The following is a 20,210-nucleotide window of genomic DNA, read 5'->3' on the forward strand; positions in this document are numbered from 1 at the left end:
TTTTTCCAACTTCCAATTCAGCGAATCACTTATGCACTTGCTTAAATTTAAACACATGCTTGTGTCTTTTGCTGAACAGGGGCCTAAAAGACATTTAGAACAAACTCTTAACTGGGGAAGGTAATGCTTACACTAATTTGGATTTAATACAATCAACTGCCACATAACATGGAATAGCTATCCAAATAAACTCTTATAATTCACAATGTATTAAAAACCCAGCAATTAATTATTAAATCTGCAGGAGAATCAAATCGCATTATGTATTTTTAATAACCAAGCCCATTAGTATCGCTGCCTTCCTCTGCCCATTCTCTTCTTTGTATACTAGTGGGAGAGAGGTGATTAGACTAGCAAGCTTCTATCTCAGGAAAAAAACCACACTGCCTGGGGCAAGAAGAAAAGGATCCAGGTCAATTCTATTTACATAGCAGGCATTAACACTAACCAAGTTTTTTCAGCTCCACCCCCATTTCCTTTGTTATGATATCACCTTAGTTCACCATGATGGAACAGAATTTAGATCTAGTAAGGGCTAGGTCAGCTGTGGAAGACAAGATATTTTAAGATACAGATAAAAAAAAGAATAAACCCCTGGGATTCATTTTTAAAGGACATTTAATATTATACTTTGTTGAGCCTCTCTCGTGAAAAGATGGTCCCCTCAGGTCATTATTGTGACGCATGCGTAACCCCAACTGCCACTACCCAGACTGTACCTATTCTGTGAATATAGGACATCAGTCTCCAAGGCTGTCAGTCTGGGCCCTGCCATCAACATTTACACTTAAGATCAGGGAGCAAACCCCCCCCCTTTAAAACAGGCTTAAAATCTAGCCTTTTCATAGCAGCCTCTTTAAGAGCCAGGTATTTTATATGAAGTACAGACCTGTTAATCCATACCTACTTAATCAGAACTATGGTATTTAACCATATCCTGCTTCTGTTCTCAAATGCCAGGGAATTCATCAGTTATTGCCTCCTCTTTATCAGGACAGGATATTGCTTATGTCTCAAAACTCTCTGGATAAACAGGGTTGTAAATTAGTCTTTTTAATGCAATTAGAAGATTAGTATCAGCATTCATGTTAGAAATGAGATCCTTATTAAGGCTCTGATTCAGCAAAACACTTCAGTACATGCTTAACTTTAAGCATATTAGTCTTACTGAAGTACAAGGCAGTACTCCCATGTGTAGGTAATTTGCTGGATGAGGCCAGAAAAGAGTGGGGCATCATATACCTTTTTGGGGACACAATTCAGCAAGATACTTAAGCACCTGCCTAATTATAAGCATGTGAGTTGCTCCATTCTAGTTATGGAATTACTTACATGCTTAAGTACCTTGCTGAATCAGAGCAGCTGTGAGATACTGAGCACCCTCAGCATCAGCTGAAGTCAGTGGGAGGTCAGGGAGTTCCGCACATTGCAGGATCAAAACCAACGTGACTTGCACCTGAGATATTCATTTACCCAAGTTTAACACTTACCTGTCTCTGTTTAAAATTAGCTGGGTTTCACCAGCCCAAACAAACAGCTGTTATTTTTTATTTACAATAATCTCTTCTGACCAGAGAGTGGAAAGCTTCCTCTAGCCTTCAAGCATGCAAATAAGCAATGGATAAAACTGAGAAAGTGGATGGACAAAGCAAACATATTTCAATTACTATAGGTGGAGAAGGCAAACATTTATTTTCAGTAAGTGTGATGTAGAATTTAACGTGTCACCTTGCAGCCGCATTGGTGATTATTTTCAGACTGCTGGGATTACGGATCAGTTTGTCCAGGATGCTGACAATCTGCTCAAATTTGGGTCTGTTGTTTCTGTCTTTCTGCCAACAGTCCAGCATCAGCTGATACAAGGCAGCTGGGCAGTCCATAGGAGGTGGCAAGCGGTACCCTTCATCCACAGCCTTGATTACCTACCAAGGATAAGAGATTTTAGAAAGTTTAGGCAATTAAATTAACTTATTTTATCAGTCCTGTGAAACACATTAGCACAGACACTTTATGTTTAAACAAATGTGTTTATTCACCAGTTGTCTTGCAGTATAACACTTCTGGTTTATCTGCAAAGTAAACCATGCAGCGAATTAGATATACAGAAAGTGCTACAGGAAGGTTAAGATACAGTATGAGGAAGGTGAGACTCTTAAAAAAAAAAAACTTCTCCAAACTCACATTGATTAGATTAAAGCCACGAAAATGCTACATAAGATGTGGGCTCTATTACACCAAAGATCAGATTGTCCCCCAACTGTCCACCGTTTAGGATTATAAGAATTGTCACTCCCAATCTGATTATTGATCATTTGATTCCAATATCTTCATTAATAAGTATTAATACTTATACTTCAGAAGACATTAAAGCCACTGTGATGGTGCCCCCCATAAGGCTTTATGGAAATATGCTTATGAATGTATATATGACATAACGGGAATATGTTTTATGCTACATATGCCATGTAACATATCTCTGTGACGGTTATGATCTACTGAGTCTATTCATCCTATCTGTATGCATGTGTCATAGTCGTATTCAAAATTATGAATATTGGGCTGTATACTTGTTTGATTTTAAATAACCTTAGCAAGGCATTTGGTCAGCTTCTTTAGAAAGGAATTTGCAAGTTAAGTGCCCAATCAAGAAGCATTTCATGAACATTGGAACTTGGAATGCTCCAATCCACAAAAGAAGTCTACTTGAGGACATTCAAGGTAGCATGTGTACCATGGCTGCTACCTGTAAATTCTGAGTCATGAATGGACATGTGACTTCAAAACACCATCTTGTAGCTCAGATTCTACACAGGGGGAGGGAGGGGTGTCCACCTACAAGAGAAAGTCTATTTAAACCCCGGGGAAACCCTTCCATTTTGTCTTCAGCTGGCTCAAGAGATAGCCTCTCCACCCCCAAGGATACTTGAAAGAAACAGGAACAAAGGACAGTAACTACGGGGAGGGGGGGGGAGATGAGTGATTGCTGGACCCAGATTAGAAGGAGACTAGTCTGTAAAAGGAATCTTACTGGGTGAGGTTTTTATCTATATTCAGTTTTCTTAAACATAGACTTGCGTGTTCTATTTTATTTTGCTTGGTAATTCACTTTGTTCTGTCTGCTATTACTTGGAACCACTTAAATCCTACTTTCTGTATTTAATAAAATCACTTTTTACTTATAAATTAACCCAGAATATGTATTAATACCTGGGTGGGGGCAAACAGGTGTGCATATCTCTCCATTGGTGTTATAGAGGGCAAACAATTTATGAGTTTACCCCGTATACGCTTTATACAAGGTAAAAGGGATTTATTTGGGGTTTGGATCCCATTGGGAGTTGGGTATCTGAGTGATAAAGACAGGAACACTTCTTAAGTTGCTTTCAGTTAAGTCTGCAGCTTTGGGGCACGTACCCTACGTCTGTGTTGGAGCAGACTGGCGTGTCTGGCTCAGCAAGACAGGGTGCTGGAGTCCCAAGCTGGCAGGGAAAGCAGGGGCAGAAGTAGTCTTTGCACATCAGTTGGCAGCCCCAGGGGGAGGGGAGGTTCTGTTATCTAACCCATCACAGCCACCATTTAGGTATCTTTAGTGCCATATGCTTTCCTCTATGCAGCTGAACTCCCATTGTAATCAATAGGATACCTCACCTACATCCCAATGGAAATTCTGAGTATGGGAATCCTTGAAGAGAGGACAGCACATAGTCTTTAGCTCATAATAGATCTCATTTTGGCAGCAGGTTACTAATATGACAACTTCATATCTTCTACTGTACAGTGCAGGTCAAATTATCTTGTTTGCCTAGGCCTAACCTCATTGAAATCAGAGACTTGATGTAAAATTTAGCCCTGCATCTAAAATTTTATAAGATTTTTGTATATGCTACCATTACAATCCTCCTTACCACTCCAGATAATAGATTTTGCATAATGAGTTACAAAATTACATATCCAAACTAGATGATGATATAGGGGATATTACACTAACATTTGTGTTTTCAGGATTGCTAGTTTCCAAAGCAGTGAAAACTGGTTTGAGACAGAAATCAGCTAGAAACACTTTATGTGGTATAAGTAGCCCTGTAGTGAAAAAAACACACATATACACTTGCCCTGTATTTCATTTTAATATGAACAGCTATTGTGGAAGGCATCCCACTACAATCTAAATGTAATTAATTAATCCTGACCAATAGTAGACACCTTATCACACTCAGTTAAAAAGAATACAGTTTTCTGCTCAAGTTTGAGATATAGCCAAGAGTCCTTAGTTGAAAGGGACAGTTTTGTTTTTTTAATTATTTTTTGTATTTATATTCACATTTGTAGGCGAAGCAGGAAAGAAAGAAAGAAAATTCTCTGCTGCCTGATTCGAGTTGCCATTTCTGCTCCTTTGTTTGTTTAGTGCTAAAAATTGGGTATAGAAAATCTTCTGAAAATCTATGCCCACCCCTTTTGTGACAGAAAGTTATAGTTTTACTTCTATCCAAAATTTGTGGGTTATAATTGACTGATGTGGAATAAATCAAGAGAAACAACATAATAGGTTTTTGGTTTTTTTTTAATAATTATTTTACTTTGGAAAATGCTATTCCTCTAACAAAACAAATATGTTAGCAAAGATGCATTAATTAAACTGAAAAAGGATGGCAGACCTGTATAGTTTACTGATGTTACATAGACATAACTCCACATTAAAGGTCTTCTAAACAAATGAAACTATCTCCCCATGTTATCTGTTGATTGCCTCCAGAAGAATTTTTGTTTAATTCAAGTCTTTGTACAAATGCTCTTATTCACAGGTTGCAATAACAACTTACTGTGTGCATTCAAGATTTATGGAAAAAATTATATAGACTGTTACAGAGATGGAACCAAAAGGGATCTACAGACATTTAGCCCGGTTTAATTAAAATGGCTCTAAAAACCCCTGGAGTGTAAAAGAACATGACATCTTCCCTGTAGATTTTTTTAAAACCATCTTTTAGAATATCACACCACAAATATAATTCTCTCTTATATTCTACATAGTGACCAAAAACCTTTTAGAAAGATTATCATTTTCATTTAAATTCTACAGGTCTTTTCTACAAGCAGGGAGACTTGGAAACTTTCCTTTTTACATCTTATTCAATGTCAGTGTCAAAAACTAGGAGCCACCTGGCTTCATTATGCTCCACTTCCTCTCGCAGCTTGATTCTTTATTTGAGAACATAACTCAGGACTACAGTATACTCACATCCTGATTGGACATCTCCCAGTAGGGTCTCTCTCCATAGGACATCACCTCCCAGAGGACAATCCCATAGCTCCATGCATCACTGGCTGATGTGAACTTGCGGTATGCAATGGCTTCTGGCGATGTCCATCGGATTGGAATCTTCCCCCCCTGGAAGCAGAAAAATCTTTTAATTATTGTAACACATGTACATCTGCATAGGTTTTGTTACCTGTAGCCATGTTTATCATATGGATTAGTAAATATCTTAAGCTACAAAATTCTATTACCATTTGCCACGGAAGCAGGCCATTTCTTATACAGAATGGTTTATATAACACACAGTGCATTATATTGTATCACAAAACTTTTCTGAAGCTCTACGTGTATATACTTTTTCTATATAAAATCAAATCATCAATTTATTTATTTACATTTAAAGAAAGGGTTGATGAGCCAGTCTCACTGAATTCAGGTGGAGAAGCAATAATACATCAGAGGTCAGATCCTCAGTTATGCTCCAACCCCTTTATGCTGTCCAAATGATGCAAAGGGGCCAGATTATGCCCCAAAATGGCCAGTGCAGATGAGCTTCCTGTTAGTGTAAAACTGGCAGAATTGACTCCTATGCTCCTTGCCCCACTCTCATATTTTGGGGGAGGGAGGGGAAGTGGTGCAGCTCTCCTTCACTAATGCCAATCCTCTGCTTGCATAAGATCCACATGGGTCACATGAAGGGGCATAATTAGACTAGTGCTGGGGTTAGGGCTAGCATCGATCAACTCTTAGAGTCAGGGGACAACTACTCTGTTTGTACCCCTTTCTACAGGCGAGAATCTGGCCTAAGACATTTTTACTGTCATGAGAAGAGCCATCATTAAATGATTTAAACTTGGAAAAGAAGAAAAGCTACTGTTAAAATTAGACCTGTTGTTATGGGGAACATCTCTCTCTGATTGAGGCCGTTGTTTCATGCCATAAACCAAATTAACAAAATGCAGGCAAGGAGCCTCAGGCTGCGTTTCTGCAACACGAGAACTAGAGGAAAGAGACTGAGTCACTTTCCAAAGGCGCCAGCTTTTACAGAAATCTGTAAGTCTATGATTTGGGGTCATGCATGAGAAAAGAAGCCCATATTACACAGTAAAATAAAACTTTGGCATAAAATAATTCAGAAATTAATATAATTGAATGCAGAATACAATGACAGGTTTAAGTAGTTTCCAATACCAGGGATGTATAGTATATGTAGCACTGGTGAAAGATCCAGCTCAGGCTTCAGCTCAAACGATATCAATATAGGAACTTCCATTACTGTATAATCTGAGTGTCTCACAATTTGTAATGCATTTTTCCCAAAACACCCCTGTGAGGCAGGGAAGTGCTATTATCACCATTTAAGAGTTGGGGAACAGACCTCCCCAGGGAGAGGAAGTCTGTGGTGGACCTGGTTCTCCTGGGTCCATGGCTCATGCCCTAACCATTACACCAACCTTCATGTCACACGACTCACTCAAAATTGGATGGGTTTAGTCTCTTTTGCTGACCCCCCTTCACTGTAAATAAAACCCCAAACAAGTAAAGAGCAGTGTTTGAAGCCACTTCCCAGAACGGTCTTCCTCTTTCAGACTCAACACCCAAAATGAGATGTTCCCTACTCACACTGAGTAAAATGTTTTGTATTTGTAGGTTTTCTCCACAGCCCTCATTGCTATGGCATTACAGAGCCACACAAAAATTTAGAAATGTATGGTCTTAATACCTCTCTGAGGAAAAGGAATAATACTGTCCTCTTTTCATACATGCCCAACGTCATGCAGTGAGTCTGTGGCAGAACTGATGATTAAACCCAACTTTACTGAATCCAAGAGCATTAATCACCAAACCCACTGCTTCAACCCACTATTTCTATTATATGTATTCATTTTTTAAGCATACAGTTTGTCTATAGCAGTCTCACCAGAGTCACACAATAAACAAGTAAATGCCAATAGAAGAGCTGTAATCTAAAGGTACAAAACACACCCACACCCATATACACTCAAACTCTGAAAAGTCTCTCAACTGAAACCCTCCTGTTCATTTCACCAGCTCAGAAACAGCCTGAATAAACAATAAACCCATATCACATGACTGGGTTCTGTCAGTGAAAAGGGAAAGTGATTTGAGAAGCAAGGGCCTTACACTGAGACTGTCCAGTCTTCAGAAGTACAATTCTAGGGACTATCTCCTTACACGTCCCAGCTGCTCTCAACTGTCAGGGTAAAATTACCTTTATGCTACCTGGGACCTAAACTACAAAGGACTTTTATAGATCAAACACAACCTTTGAACTACATCTGGAAATGAATATATACCCACTGCAGTCTCTGGAACACAGATGTAATGTATTGCCAGCATAAAACACCCATGAGTATGTCGGCTGCAGAATTCTGCATTTAAGTGAATTTTCTAAGAGATCCTCAAGGATATACATTTTGCAGTTATGTAGCTAGGAGATGACATAGGAACAGATAACTGTTGAGCTTTGCTTCAATAGGAAAAGTTGCAACTTTCTAGCTAAGCAAAGATAGGGAAAAAGCAACTATTCTCCTTTCTAAAACAGCAGTGGATCCTATATTGTGAACCTGTATAAAAAACACGGGACAAACTCCTTCAAGAGAGGATTCAGATCACCTGGCGATTCGTCCAGGTGTTTCCCAGCTCACCAATCTCACCAGGAAAGCCAAGTGATTGCACCATCTGATTTGGGAGAAATGGAGACAGAGAGCTAAGTATCTTCAGCATACTAACAGCACTTACAACCAGAATCTCTCACATTGTCCCCTACTAGTTTCATCTACACAGTGAATAGAGGGCAGGCAGAATATAAACTTGCAGTACACCACATGACAAAGGACTTGAGCAGTTGAACAGCAGTCTGCTACTAGCCTCTGGGTCCTCTCCAAGGAAAAATAATTGATCTACCCAAGCACGACTCCAGCTAAACCACCAGGTTTACAGACATGTAAATACCATGTTGTGGCCAATGGTACTAAATATCCTGGCCAGATCCAAAAGAATCAGCATAGCCATCTCTGCTCTTTGCCCATTCCATGAATAAGCAACTCAGTGCAAACATCAACTGCCTTCAGATACTGAGTATTCCTGTTTAATACCTTCTATTTAATATAAAATTCTGTTTATTTTCGGAAAATAATGATGTTATTTTTCTTATGTGCAGGTAATAGCCTATTTATTCCTCTTAAGATGATGTTAAATGAGAGCCTTCAAGAGCTGACACACCAAAAGTCTAAATTCCCGGACCTGATTTAGGAGCTGACCTGGTCATGGCCAATGTTGAATTAAGAGCCAAGAACAAAGTGAGATTAAAATGGTTGCAAAATAGGATTTTATTCTCCCCAAGAGAAAGTGGGTGCCAATTTCTAACACCACAATGCAAGGGAATAAATGCAAATTTGGATCTGACTCCCATACAGCCTTAAATGCTTTCCACCCCAACTGGCTTCAGCTTCTGAAAAAGTTTAGAAAAGGAAGAGACTTGCTGACTCATACATGTAGATAAAATGTAGGCATCCCAGGAACATGGGAAATAACAGTAAAGTACAATTTACAGTACAAGTCCAAAATCAAGACCATTCTGACTGGATCTTGTAGACGTCACCAGATGTCAAGGGCCAAAAATTAGTCTGTGATTGAAAGGTAAGCTCTTCATGGAGGGGAAGCACAAAGTCCTTACCTGACATCATCTTAAAGGGAAAAAATTATTCAATTAATAAAAATAGTGGCATTATTCTCCAATGTTCTAGAAATTACTGTATTATTATATGAAAGACAAATTCAGTAAAACATCAGAAGTTATTTTTATGCACATTTTCATTGATTTTTATGAAGAATGTGTGCCTATCTAAGCAAAGTTAAATTTCATTGAAAGCAAAGAGCTTTTTTTCTCTCCTAAGTGTCTACTATAGCTCTGCTCATGATACTGAAGGCATTCATCTACGCATTGGGGGTGAAATCCTTGGACCACTGACTCAATGGTCCCAAGATTTCACCCTTAGATCTTAGAATATAAGAGTTACTTCTTTGAAACATACAACTCCTCTGCTCCCCTGATAGGTTTATAGAGGTACAAGTATATAAGAAGCATAATAAATCTACATAACTTAAAAGCAAGGGATACAATACACCTTTTTCATAACCAGATCGGACTAGGACCCGTAATGCTACAAAGTGAAATATTTCAACTGCATGTTGTATGGAAGCTATTATTCAGTCAGCACAGTATATGGCAGGAAATTCTGGCACTAATTTCAAGTCAAAAGTAACAGCACATTTGTCAGCTTTCACCGCAGAACTACGAATTCATGCAAAAGAGGAAGAGTCTAAAATTTAATTAATGTATTAAAAAGAAAAGGAAAACAGTAGAAAATAAAATTGGAAAGCTAGTTTAAAACATTTAAAGTTCAACATTTGGAGAAAACTGAGCCATCTTAGATCTAAATTCCACAGAAAACGTTTAATATTTTTTCAAAAGTAATATTTTAAAATCAAACAGAATCTCTCATATGTGACTAGAATTTTCTAAAAATCAGATTATAGAACCCAAGCAACCAGAATTGAAAATCAAATACGAGTTTATGCAATGTTCCTGGGAAATACTTCTACTGAGAGAAGGAAGAAGGCTTTCATAAACGTGAGTGAAACCAAAGCTTTTAGCAAGGTGTTTTAGCTCTTTTAGCTACTAGTATCCACTGACTGACCATTGAATGGGTCCTGCTCGTTAGACTATAATTTCAGCACCAAAAACTAAGGATTTTTTCTTAAAATGGGTGCAACATTTTCACATATTTCCACGTATTTTAAATAACAAATAAAACAGTCCCATTAACTGTAGCAAACTGAACTTCAAATTTTTATGCACTCATCCATTTTTTGAAAAAACTATACAAGCGACTCTAGTTTTAAAAGCCAATAAACTGAAAGAGAGCACTTCATGATTGCTCAGGTAGCAGAATCCTTTTTTCTCCATCTTCTTTCTCTGTAAGAAATGCTTGTCTGAGCTGGAGTTTACATGAACACCAACAGAACACATCTGGTTAATTTTTATGACTTACCCATAGCAAAGACGTCATATAACTTATGGTTAATCACACAATAGACTAAATAAAACATTTTCTATTAGGCTATGAAACATAAATAAGCATTTGCCAAAGTTGGGGCTTCTTACATCTCAAAGCCCCTTTCATAAACACAGGCAAAACCCTGGCTAATATTGCTGGGCTACTGTTCTTTAAAATTAAAAACAAGTGGGCAAACCGGAATCCATAGAACCAAATTTCAGAATGAGGACCCTATAATTATGCCTACAGAAATCTGCATGCGAATGTCATGCCCACAGACACCCACCAGTGCATGCCAAAAAAAAAGGTGTAATCAAGTGTATAAGTATGTACATATATGTGTACTGTTACCTATTTGTGTCCTTTTTTCCCCACTTATTTTCTGAAGACAAAGAACCATTATGTACACTTCCAGCCAGTCTCTTTTTAAATGTAACTAGGAAAAAAAATAGCAAGCTAGACTCTTTTTGTCCCTGCATCCTACTCTTTCTTTATTTTTTAAAGAAAGATGTGATGCTGAACCCCAGGATTGTGAAATGGGTGCACCTCAGCTTAAGCACTGACAGCAGAGCATTGATTTGGCCAGAACGACATAAAAGAAAGTAACCAAGAGAAAACAAAGGGCTATTGTGGGGACCTATCCAGGCATGTAGAATAATGTCATGTCAGACAGTGTCTGAGTCACATGACGGTTACATGTGTGCGGGAGTATGTCATTACTTTAGAATCTGGCAACATTTTAAGACCAGGGGTTCTTAGTTTCCTGCTATGTCAATGTGAGTTTGACATTATCATACTGATGGAAATTAAAAATATAAAAATACTGAGGGTAACCCACCGGATCCACTAGTAGTAACATAATGCAGAAGCTCTGCACCCGTTCCTAATCATGGCCCTAGCCTCAAACAAAGCCACAGGCTTATTAATATGCTTTATATGATCATATGAAGAAAAAATGAAAAGCACAAGCTCAGCTAATTCAAATGGCTGAATGCTACTATAGCTAGTGAATTGAATATATAATGTTACAGCGCTATGGCACACTGCATAGTGTAAGAAAATGTCTTTGTAACACACTTGGATCTGATTACCTAAAAATGTATATTATTTGATGTTATTTATTCTCTCTATTTTTCCTCTCTGCCTAGCCCACTACAGTGACTTTTAACTGCTACACTAAATTTATTTCTTACATTTTTTTTTTGAAAAATACACCCACTTGAAGTTCAGGGAGACTGTGCAAACATTCATTGATTGACAAGACATACAAATTAAGACCAATGTACAAAATATAACACCCTCCAGAACGTGTCCCAAACTATGGCTCTTCCACTCTCTAATATAATCCACTTGGGCCACTTTCCCAGAAAAAAGCCTGGGAAAGTCTATGCTAAGTACAGTAGATATAAGCAAAGCAATGTCAGTCGCCTCTCATTTAATCACCTGTTTAAGGGCTTCGCAAAAAAGTAAAAATGTGGTATACTTTCAAACAAAGGGAAAAGAGAACTTTCACCCAAATGCAAGGAGGGAGTAGGTGATAGTTGCAGAAACAGCAGCTACAGACCTTGGTTGTAGCAAATCAGTAGCCAGGGCTATCTAAGTCTGAGATCTGCTGTTGTGTGCTGGAGCAAAAGTGTCAGTAGTAATTGAAAGTTTTGTTTGCTATCAAGAGAGTTGTGATTCGTACTGTATCTGAACTGTGAAGCATAAATCTGCTGAAACTAAACAAATACTTCAAATTATTTCGAGTGAATCTGCTACTCCAACATACAGCAGTTGCTTCCAGGACTATGTATCCCAATCTCATATTTTGATTTATAATCAGTTAGAAAGCAAAAGTCATGGATACTTGACCAAGTGCCTGGGAAGAAAGGAATCAAGAGAAACAGATTTTAACAAACAGGTTAGAAGAATTTGGCAGCAAATTAAAGAGCAAAATCCAGACCCATATTCTTTAGAGTCACATGACAGGAGAATCAGTGTTGTATTGGGCATGAGGTAAGTCCAAGAGCCATCTGGCTGGTACAGGACAGGATGGCTCACGGTGGCTGCTGGAGGCCTGACCAATTCCCTTAACTAGCAGAATGTGATTCCCCTTGTGCATTAATGGACTTAACTCATAAGGTAGTGTCGTCTTGAGTGGTAGGTGACAATCCTTCCCTGTAACTACGTAAATGCTTAGGGGAGGTGGGATAGAGCAAGAGGGGCTTCCTATGGTCTCCCCCTCCAAGGCACCCACACAACATAGGGCAGGATTTAGAACTATGACTAAAGAGAGAGAGACTAACAGTTAATTGGACTGCGTTCTTCAATTAAATGTCAGGCACACTGGCGATGTGCCTAAATGGGCATTTAAATAGTGGTCTAAAATAGTCACTAGTTTACAGTACATAAATATTACGTATCTGAGAAGCACAACTATGGCCCATACGCAAGTGTGATCTTTACATTGGGCTTCAGAGGACTTGCAGAGCAGCATGAGTATTACTGATTACTTATTTATAAAGACTGTAGAATTATATTCCTAATGGAAATATAGATACCAAGGCCCTGCTCCTGAGCAAAGAATGGCACAAGTGTATGCCAAGTGACTGGGGCTCTGCACAGAGGGTCTGTACATGCACAGGGGCTTGCCTGGTTGAGTTCTCTTTGCAGGACTGGGGCCTGGATTATCAAACAACAAAGCCACTTAAGATATCTTATTTCACGATCTGAAAGTGAACATTTGGAAATATGGTTACGGCTTTGATTTCTTTAGTCAATTTCAGAAAGCTTCTGAGTAACTAGTACCCCTCCCTTTAGCTGGTAAATGCTTTAAACTCTATGGGACTATTCCATTATTTTAAAACTTGGTCCCTTTTTTCCTTCATATGAATTTAGTGGCTATGAAATCTCTTGGGATTAACAGTCTAGGAAACAGTCTTCTGTTTAGCTAAATAACAAGGCATCAGCAGTGCAAACTTTCCTTCTCTTTGCTAATGAGCCTGAAACAGAACTGAGAAGGACTCAGGGTAAAATTTTCAAAAGCGACCAAGTGAGACTTAAGCGCCTAGATCATTTTTTTGAAATGGAATCTAGACACTTTTGAAAGTATTACCCACACTTTCTAGTTGTGTGAAGATAGCTTTTATACACATAGCCTGTTCAACCACTGCCCTCTCTGCTGAGACAGCCAGCAAGAATGCCAGCTACAGACAAAAGTAAATGGTGGCTTTTGTAACAAATGGCACTCGTACCTTCCAGTGGGCAAACACCAATTCATTTCACCTAGAACGGTCATCACACAATGGTAACTTGTGGTCCTTACTGACCTGGACTGGATTTGTACTGGCAGCACAGAGCTTTGAAACTCCTTTATCTTATCACCAAACTTTTGTGACAATCACCAATCCAACTGCCCCCCTGTCACCCATATGAATCCAGGCACTCTGGATTATAGTAGCAGGGAAATCAAATGAGGATCTAAACAATCTCAGAGCTAAACAGTGATGTCTTAATTGTGAACAAAGTGACTTCCCCACCTCTGGAGCATGCTTTCTGATGTCATTTCAAAGGATGTCTATCCAGTCTCCCATTTATCCTGTGAATGAAATTAGATGTGGTCTAGATTGTATTAAGAGATTCTAATCATGGTGGTAACTTCCTGCAGTAGTTTGTGTATGTGCCATAAATGGCAGATGGGGTTTATTGAACACACATGAGCATGCTTTGCAAAATGGTCTCTTCACATCTGATTTCTTTATCTAAATGTAAATAAGCAGAGAGACATAGAAAGGAGATGGAGGGTAAGCAGAAAAGAAGACTTCAGCACTACCATTGGAACATCAGATTTCTGCACTGGCCAGAAATTCCAATATCACATAAATCTCTTCTCTGTATTTCCTGCCCAGGGAACCTGCAACTCATACACTTCAGCACATACACTTCATATTCAATAAACTGCACTTCCTTTTTAAGCTTTTTGCTATACTGTCTGATGCACAGCTATTTCTCCCCAGGCAACTTTTTGTTCCAACATACCAGGGAGTCACAAGTTTCTTAGGTCTTAAAGTGGCCATAATGTGGTTTGCCTCAGGCAGTAGCAGCAGGCTCCAAAATAATGAAAAAATGGCCAAAGGAAAATTATTGCCCTGCCCCTTTAAGGCTTTAGCATGGAAAATGGAAAGGGCCCAGGCTTTCCTCAGCCCTGGGTCCATGGCATGGATTCTTTGGCACGCTCCACTCCATCTTTACCAAAACAAAAGAAGGAGTAGCAGAGAGTCTGATCTCTGTGCCTTTTCAGGCAGAGTGCAATCAAGAAGGCAGACAAGAGGCACTCCACTCCTTGGGTCTCCTGGCTCTGGTGGGCTCCCATATCTGGTCATACCTAATCTGGGAGTAGAGGGTTGGGGAAAAGTTCCATTCTCCTGCTCTTGAGAGAATCCCTTTTCCCTTCCTGTTCCTTTTTACCCACCTTGCTAAGGCCAGGTGAAGGTTCTCTCACTCCAGCTGGCGGGCAATACAAATTATGCAGGGAAGGGGAAGAATCCTGCAGGTCAACAACCATACTTGGAAGTGATCACTTAGAACAGTCACCACTGAGGGACTTGATTCACACAAGCCCCACCTCAGTGATTAAATGTGCTTGATTTCACATAAGCCCTCCCTACCCCCAGGACCCATCAAATGGTCATGAATAGATCTGGTCCAAAAATTAGCTTTTTAAAAAATGAACATTTTGGAAAATATTTGTATAGTATTTCTTAAAATTATTTTTTAATGTTTTGGATGTTCCTTTTTTTCTTGTTTCTTCTTTCCATTCATTTTTGGTCGCACTCTCCCTCCCTCTCAGCCTCGTTTTTTTCTTTTTCCCTATTCTCTTGTTTTACATTAAATTGATTTCCCCCCTCCCCCACCTGAACATTTTTTAGCTTTTCAAAATTGAAAATTCTTGTAGGAAGGGAGATGGAAGAAAAGTAGGTCCTTTCCAGACTCTGTACGATGCAAACAGATAAACTTCTACATTTCTGCAAAATTCTTTTTCATTTTTAACCAGTTCTAGTAATGAACTACCAGTTTGTCTCTAACAGTTTTTCAGTGGCAAACCACAGATGGGAAGCTTTGGGTTTGAGTCTCCTCTCACTATGCTTTCACATACTGTTGTAGCTTAATTGATTTCAATAGAGTTACTTCTGTTGTTAACTAATATAAGTGTGAACAGAAGGAAGTCATTCATTTCCAGTTAACTGCCTTCTAAGCTGTCCTGCTGAAGTCTCATTTTCTAGCAGTTAATAAACATGTATTGTTTCTTTGATGGCCTAACTCTGTTAAGGTAAAAATAACATTTATGTTTGCTATACAATCATCTGCATTAAAGGGTAATCTGCTGTACCATTCCCTGCTGCCTCCCCTCTGCCAGAGCCTTTCATTGCTGTGGTGGGGAAAGGCTCTAGCAGTGGAGAGGCACCAGGCCATCACACGGCTAAAAATAACAGTGTAAATGGGGGAGGCACTGTTTGGGTGAGGAGAGAGCCATATAAGATACGTACCCTAAGTTCTGGCATGTCTTTACTCACCTAAACAGTGCTTTGCTGTCCACACTGCTGTTTATACCCATGCGAGGGGGGTGTGCAGTACATGTACTCTACTTGCCACCATAAGTGAGCGTATCCACAAAATGATTTTCCACCAATTATAAATGCAGAGCTATAATTTTATACTGTATCTTCCTTGACAAATGTGTAGGAATTGGCTGCAGTGAGCTCACCAGCAAGTTTAACCAGCTGTTGATCCCATTTTCCTATGCTCCACAGGACAGGATAGTCCATGGTTTAGGAGTCTTGAGGTCATATGAGGCCTCAGGCTGCACTTCCAGCACCCCAGTTTTATAGCTATAATTAAGAAAGGCATAAACATATGAACTCACCCTGGTTGTGTAAGCAGCTTCTGGGTCATCCTCCAATATACGCGAGAGGCCAAAATCCGAGACTTTGCACACCAGATTACTATTGATAAGGATGTTACGTGCAGCTAGGTCACGATGGACATAACCCATATCTGACAAGTACTTCATGCCAGATGCTATCCCTCGAAGCATGCCCACTAGCTGGATGACTGTGAACTGAGCATCATGTTTCTGCAAAACATACAGAATGCATGATTAAGAGACTGATTGTACAAGTTCACCATGCACAGATTTTCCATTGAAGTTGCTGGGAGTTCTGCATGTGGAGGGCTTGCAAGACAGAGACCCAAGATAAAAAACATCCATGAAAATGGTATGACTAAAGGAGAGTAATCTCTGAATCAACTGGAGGCAAACAAGGGACAGGCTTTAATTTCAGATAAAATTTTGCTGTTTCTGTTTTTACTCCCACCTGAATTTCAATTGCCCAAATATAAAATAGGTGCAAATGTCAGATAAATCTAAACTGTATGCATTCACTGAGGCTAGGATTTTCAAAGCAGCTGATGGGAGTTAAACACAGAATTCGCACTGATCTGTCTGTTAGGAAAATCCCTGCCTCAGATGGCGCAATCATATAAGTTATATGGATAGAGAAGCAATTTTAAAAATTGCAAATGCTTATCTGACTCAGAAATTTCTAAATGCCATCCAAATTTAAATTTGTTCTCCAAAATCTTCCTCAGCCTCAGAATCAAAATCATTATGTCACTGTTCTTAGGCTGAAAACCAATATATGCATGCATTCGTAATTTGGCTACCAACAGGCAAAGGTTTTCAGCCTCCAAGCTTTTGCTCATGTATTTTGCTAGTTACAATATTGCTTCCATCTTGCTATGTGAATCTACATATGACCAAAAATAAAATATATTCAGTGATCAGCTTTCAAATACATTAAACCCTCACTCCTGCAGTCACAGCAGTGTGTGGGGCCTCCTGTGCCCCATGCAGAGGCTTTCTATATAAATGGGACTCTTCAATCACACATGGGCAAGACCACATGAACCTGATTGAAAGACAGGGGCATAAGTTTTATTTTTGACCATTGTTCTCAAGGGACAATATTGGCTGTCTAAACATTAGCTGAACATATGGCAGAGCTGGCACTGAAGTGGCAGTCAAGTGTTTGAAAAGCCTGTTGGCATTCACTTTCAGAGTGAAATCATGGTTGGAAAGGATGCATTTGCATGAAACTTGCCTTAACTTTGATGACTTAAGTTAAAAATACAAATTTCAATCAATAAATTAGCAAATAAAAATCAATACATTATATCTGAAATACAGTGCACCAATGAACCGGTAAAACTGCATTATGTAAATAAGGTAGGACATGGTGTAATTGGCTTTGGGTTTGAACAGTAGGCAGGCTACATTATTTATCATTTTATAGTGACCTATAGATTGCTAGCCGCTGCACAGAGAACACAAAATAGGTCTCTGCTCTGAAGAGCTCACATTATCAATAATGGACCATGCAGACAAATGAGCATATAACATACCCCAGGGATGGGAACAAGGACAAGTATTATTAGAAATAAGATTGTACAGGTACTCTCTATAGGCTGGAATTTCTATAAGTGATTCAAGCTTTTTGTTTAATTTAAGTTTTGCAGGAAAAGCATTTTTGTAGGGACAGAGTTTTTAGGAGGGACTGGAATGAGATGAGGGTGGAGTCTTGCTAAACTGTGTTTGGCATAAAGAGGCATCATGGAGGAAAAAGAAAAAGGAGTACTTGTGGCACCTTAGAGACTACAAATATATTTGAGCATAAGCTTTCGTGAGCTACAGCTCACTTCATCGGATGCATTTGGTGGAAAATACAGTGGGGAGATTTATATACACACACAGAGAACATGAAACAACGCCACTAGCCATCACCTTCAGCCCCGAACTAAAACCTCTCCAACGCATCATCAAAGATCTACAACCTATCCTGAAGGACGACCCATCACTCTCACAGATCTTGGGAGACAGGCCAATCCTTGCTTACAGACAGCCCCCCAACCTGAAGCAAATACTCACCAGCAACCACACACCACACAACAGAACCACTAACCCAGGAACATATCGTTGCAACAAAGCCCGTTGCCAACTCTGTCCACATATCTATTCAGGGGACACCATCATAGAGCCTAATCACATCAGCCACACTATCAGAGGCTCGTTCACCTGCGCATCTACCAATGTGATATATGCCATCATGTGCCAGCAATGCCCCTCTGCCATGTACATTGGTCAAACTGGACAGTCTCTACATTAAAGAATAAATGGACACAAATCAGACGTCAAGAATTATAACATTCAAAAACCAGTCGGAGAACACTTCAATCTCTCCAGTCACTCGATTACAGACCTGAGGGTGGCTATCCTTCAACAAAAAAGCTTCAAAAACAGACTCCAACGAGAGACTGCTGAATTGGAATTAATTTGCAAACTGGATACAATTAACTTAGGCTTGAATAGAGACTGGGAATGGATGAGTCATTACACAAAATAAAACTATTTCCCCATGTTATTTCTCCCCCCCCCCACCCCACCCCCCACTGTTCCTCAGGATGTTCTTGTTAACTGCTGGAAACCTTGCTTGTCACCATGAAAGGTTTTCCTCCTTTCCCCCACCCGCTGCTGGCGATGGGTCATCTTAAGTGATCACTCTCCTTACAGTGTGTATGATAAAACCCATTGTTTCATGTTCTCTGTGTGTGTATATAAATCTCCCCATTGTATTTTCCACCAAATGCATCCGACGAAGTGAGCTGTAGCTCACGAAAACTTATGCTCAAATAAATTTGTTAGTCTCTAAGGTGCCACAAGTACTCCTTTTTCTTTTTGTGAATACAGACTAACATGGCTGCTACTCTGAAACCTGTCAGAATGGAGGAAGACACTGATAGATGCTTGTGAAAAAAAGAGACAAGTTATGAAGGGAGGTGTTGCTGGTGGAGCAGACAGCATAGATAAGAATGCAGGGAGAGATCAGGCTGAAGATGTAGCTGGGATTGTGTGATGCAGGGCCTTGAAAGCAAAGACAAGAAGTTTAAATTTGATGTGCAGTGCAAAGGAACATGAGGGAAGTGGTATGATATTATAATGTACATAAAGTGGTACCATTACAAAGTCTGCATTTGAAAAAAGAGAGATAATGGATACTAATGTATGTTACTAGAACTGGTTGCACAATTTTTTGTGTGTGCAAATATTAGGCTAAATGGATATTTTGGTGGGGAATACAGGTACAGGAGGATCCCTGTGCTTTCCTGACAGTTCAGAGTGATTCAAGGGATTAAGGAGTTGATCACACAGCTAATTTAGCTGTCTACATAGGTGCAGCACCATCATCGTCTTTCCTTTGCAGCTTTAACATTACCACTTTATGGATATTGTGACAAGGTCAGGCCAGATGGCTACAGGAGAGTAATAGAAGGCAAATATATTAGCCACAGGTTAAGTAGGTCCCTTTTTCCTGGGTAAGGTAACAGGGAAGGTTCCAGAATAATCAGGAACCTTCTGGAGACAATTAAGACAGACAGGCTGATTGGCTGCAGGTGTTCTAATCAAGAAGCTGCTAGAACCAATTAAGGCAGGCTAATCAGGGCACCTGGGTTTTAAAAAGGAGCTCACTTCAGTTTGTGGTGTGCGTGTGAGGAGCTGGGAGCAAGAGGCGCTAGGAGCTGAGAGTGAGAATGCAGACTGTTGGAGGACTGAGGTGTACAAGCATTATCAGATACCAGGAGGAAGGTCCTATGGTGAGGATAAAGAAGGTATTGGGAAGAGGCCATGGGGAAGTAGACCCGGGAGTTGTAGCTGTCGCACAGCTGTTCCAGGAGGCACTCTAGACAGCTGCATTCCACAGGTTCCCCCCAAATCCTTCCAACTCCTGGTCAGATACAGGAAGAGTCGACCTGGACTGTGGGTTCAGAAAAAC

At 39.6% G+C, this 20,210-nt stretch overlaps 1 protein-coding gene across 1 annotated transcript in view; it reads right to left on the minus strand.

Moving 5' to 3' along the window:
• Positions 1-20,210, minus strand: part of EPHA3 (EPH receptor A3) — a 686,746-nt gene that overhangs the window by 20,380 nt on the left and 646,156 nt on the right. The window contains 3 exon segments of the mRNA XM_043510261.1: positions 1,729-1,922; positions 5,240-5,389; positions 16,247-16,456. Of these exon segments, the coding sequence (XP_043366196.1) occupies positions 1,729-1,922; positions 5,240-5,389; positions 16,247-16,456 (554 nt within the window).

The sequence above is a fragment of the Dermochelys coriacea genome, chromosome 1, assembly GCF_009764565.3.
Source record: "Dermochelys coriacea isolate rDerCor1 chromosome 1, rDerCor1.pri.v4, whole genome shotgun sequence".
NCBI lineage: Eukaryota > Metazoa > Chordata > Testudines > Dermochelyidae > Dermochelys > Dermochelys coriacea.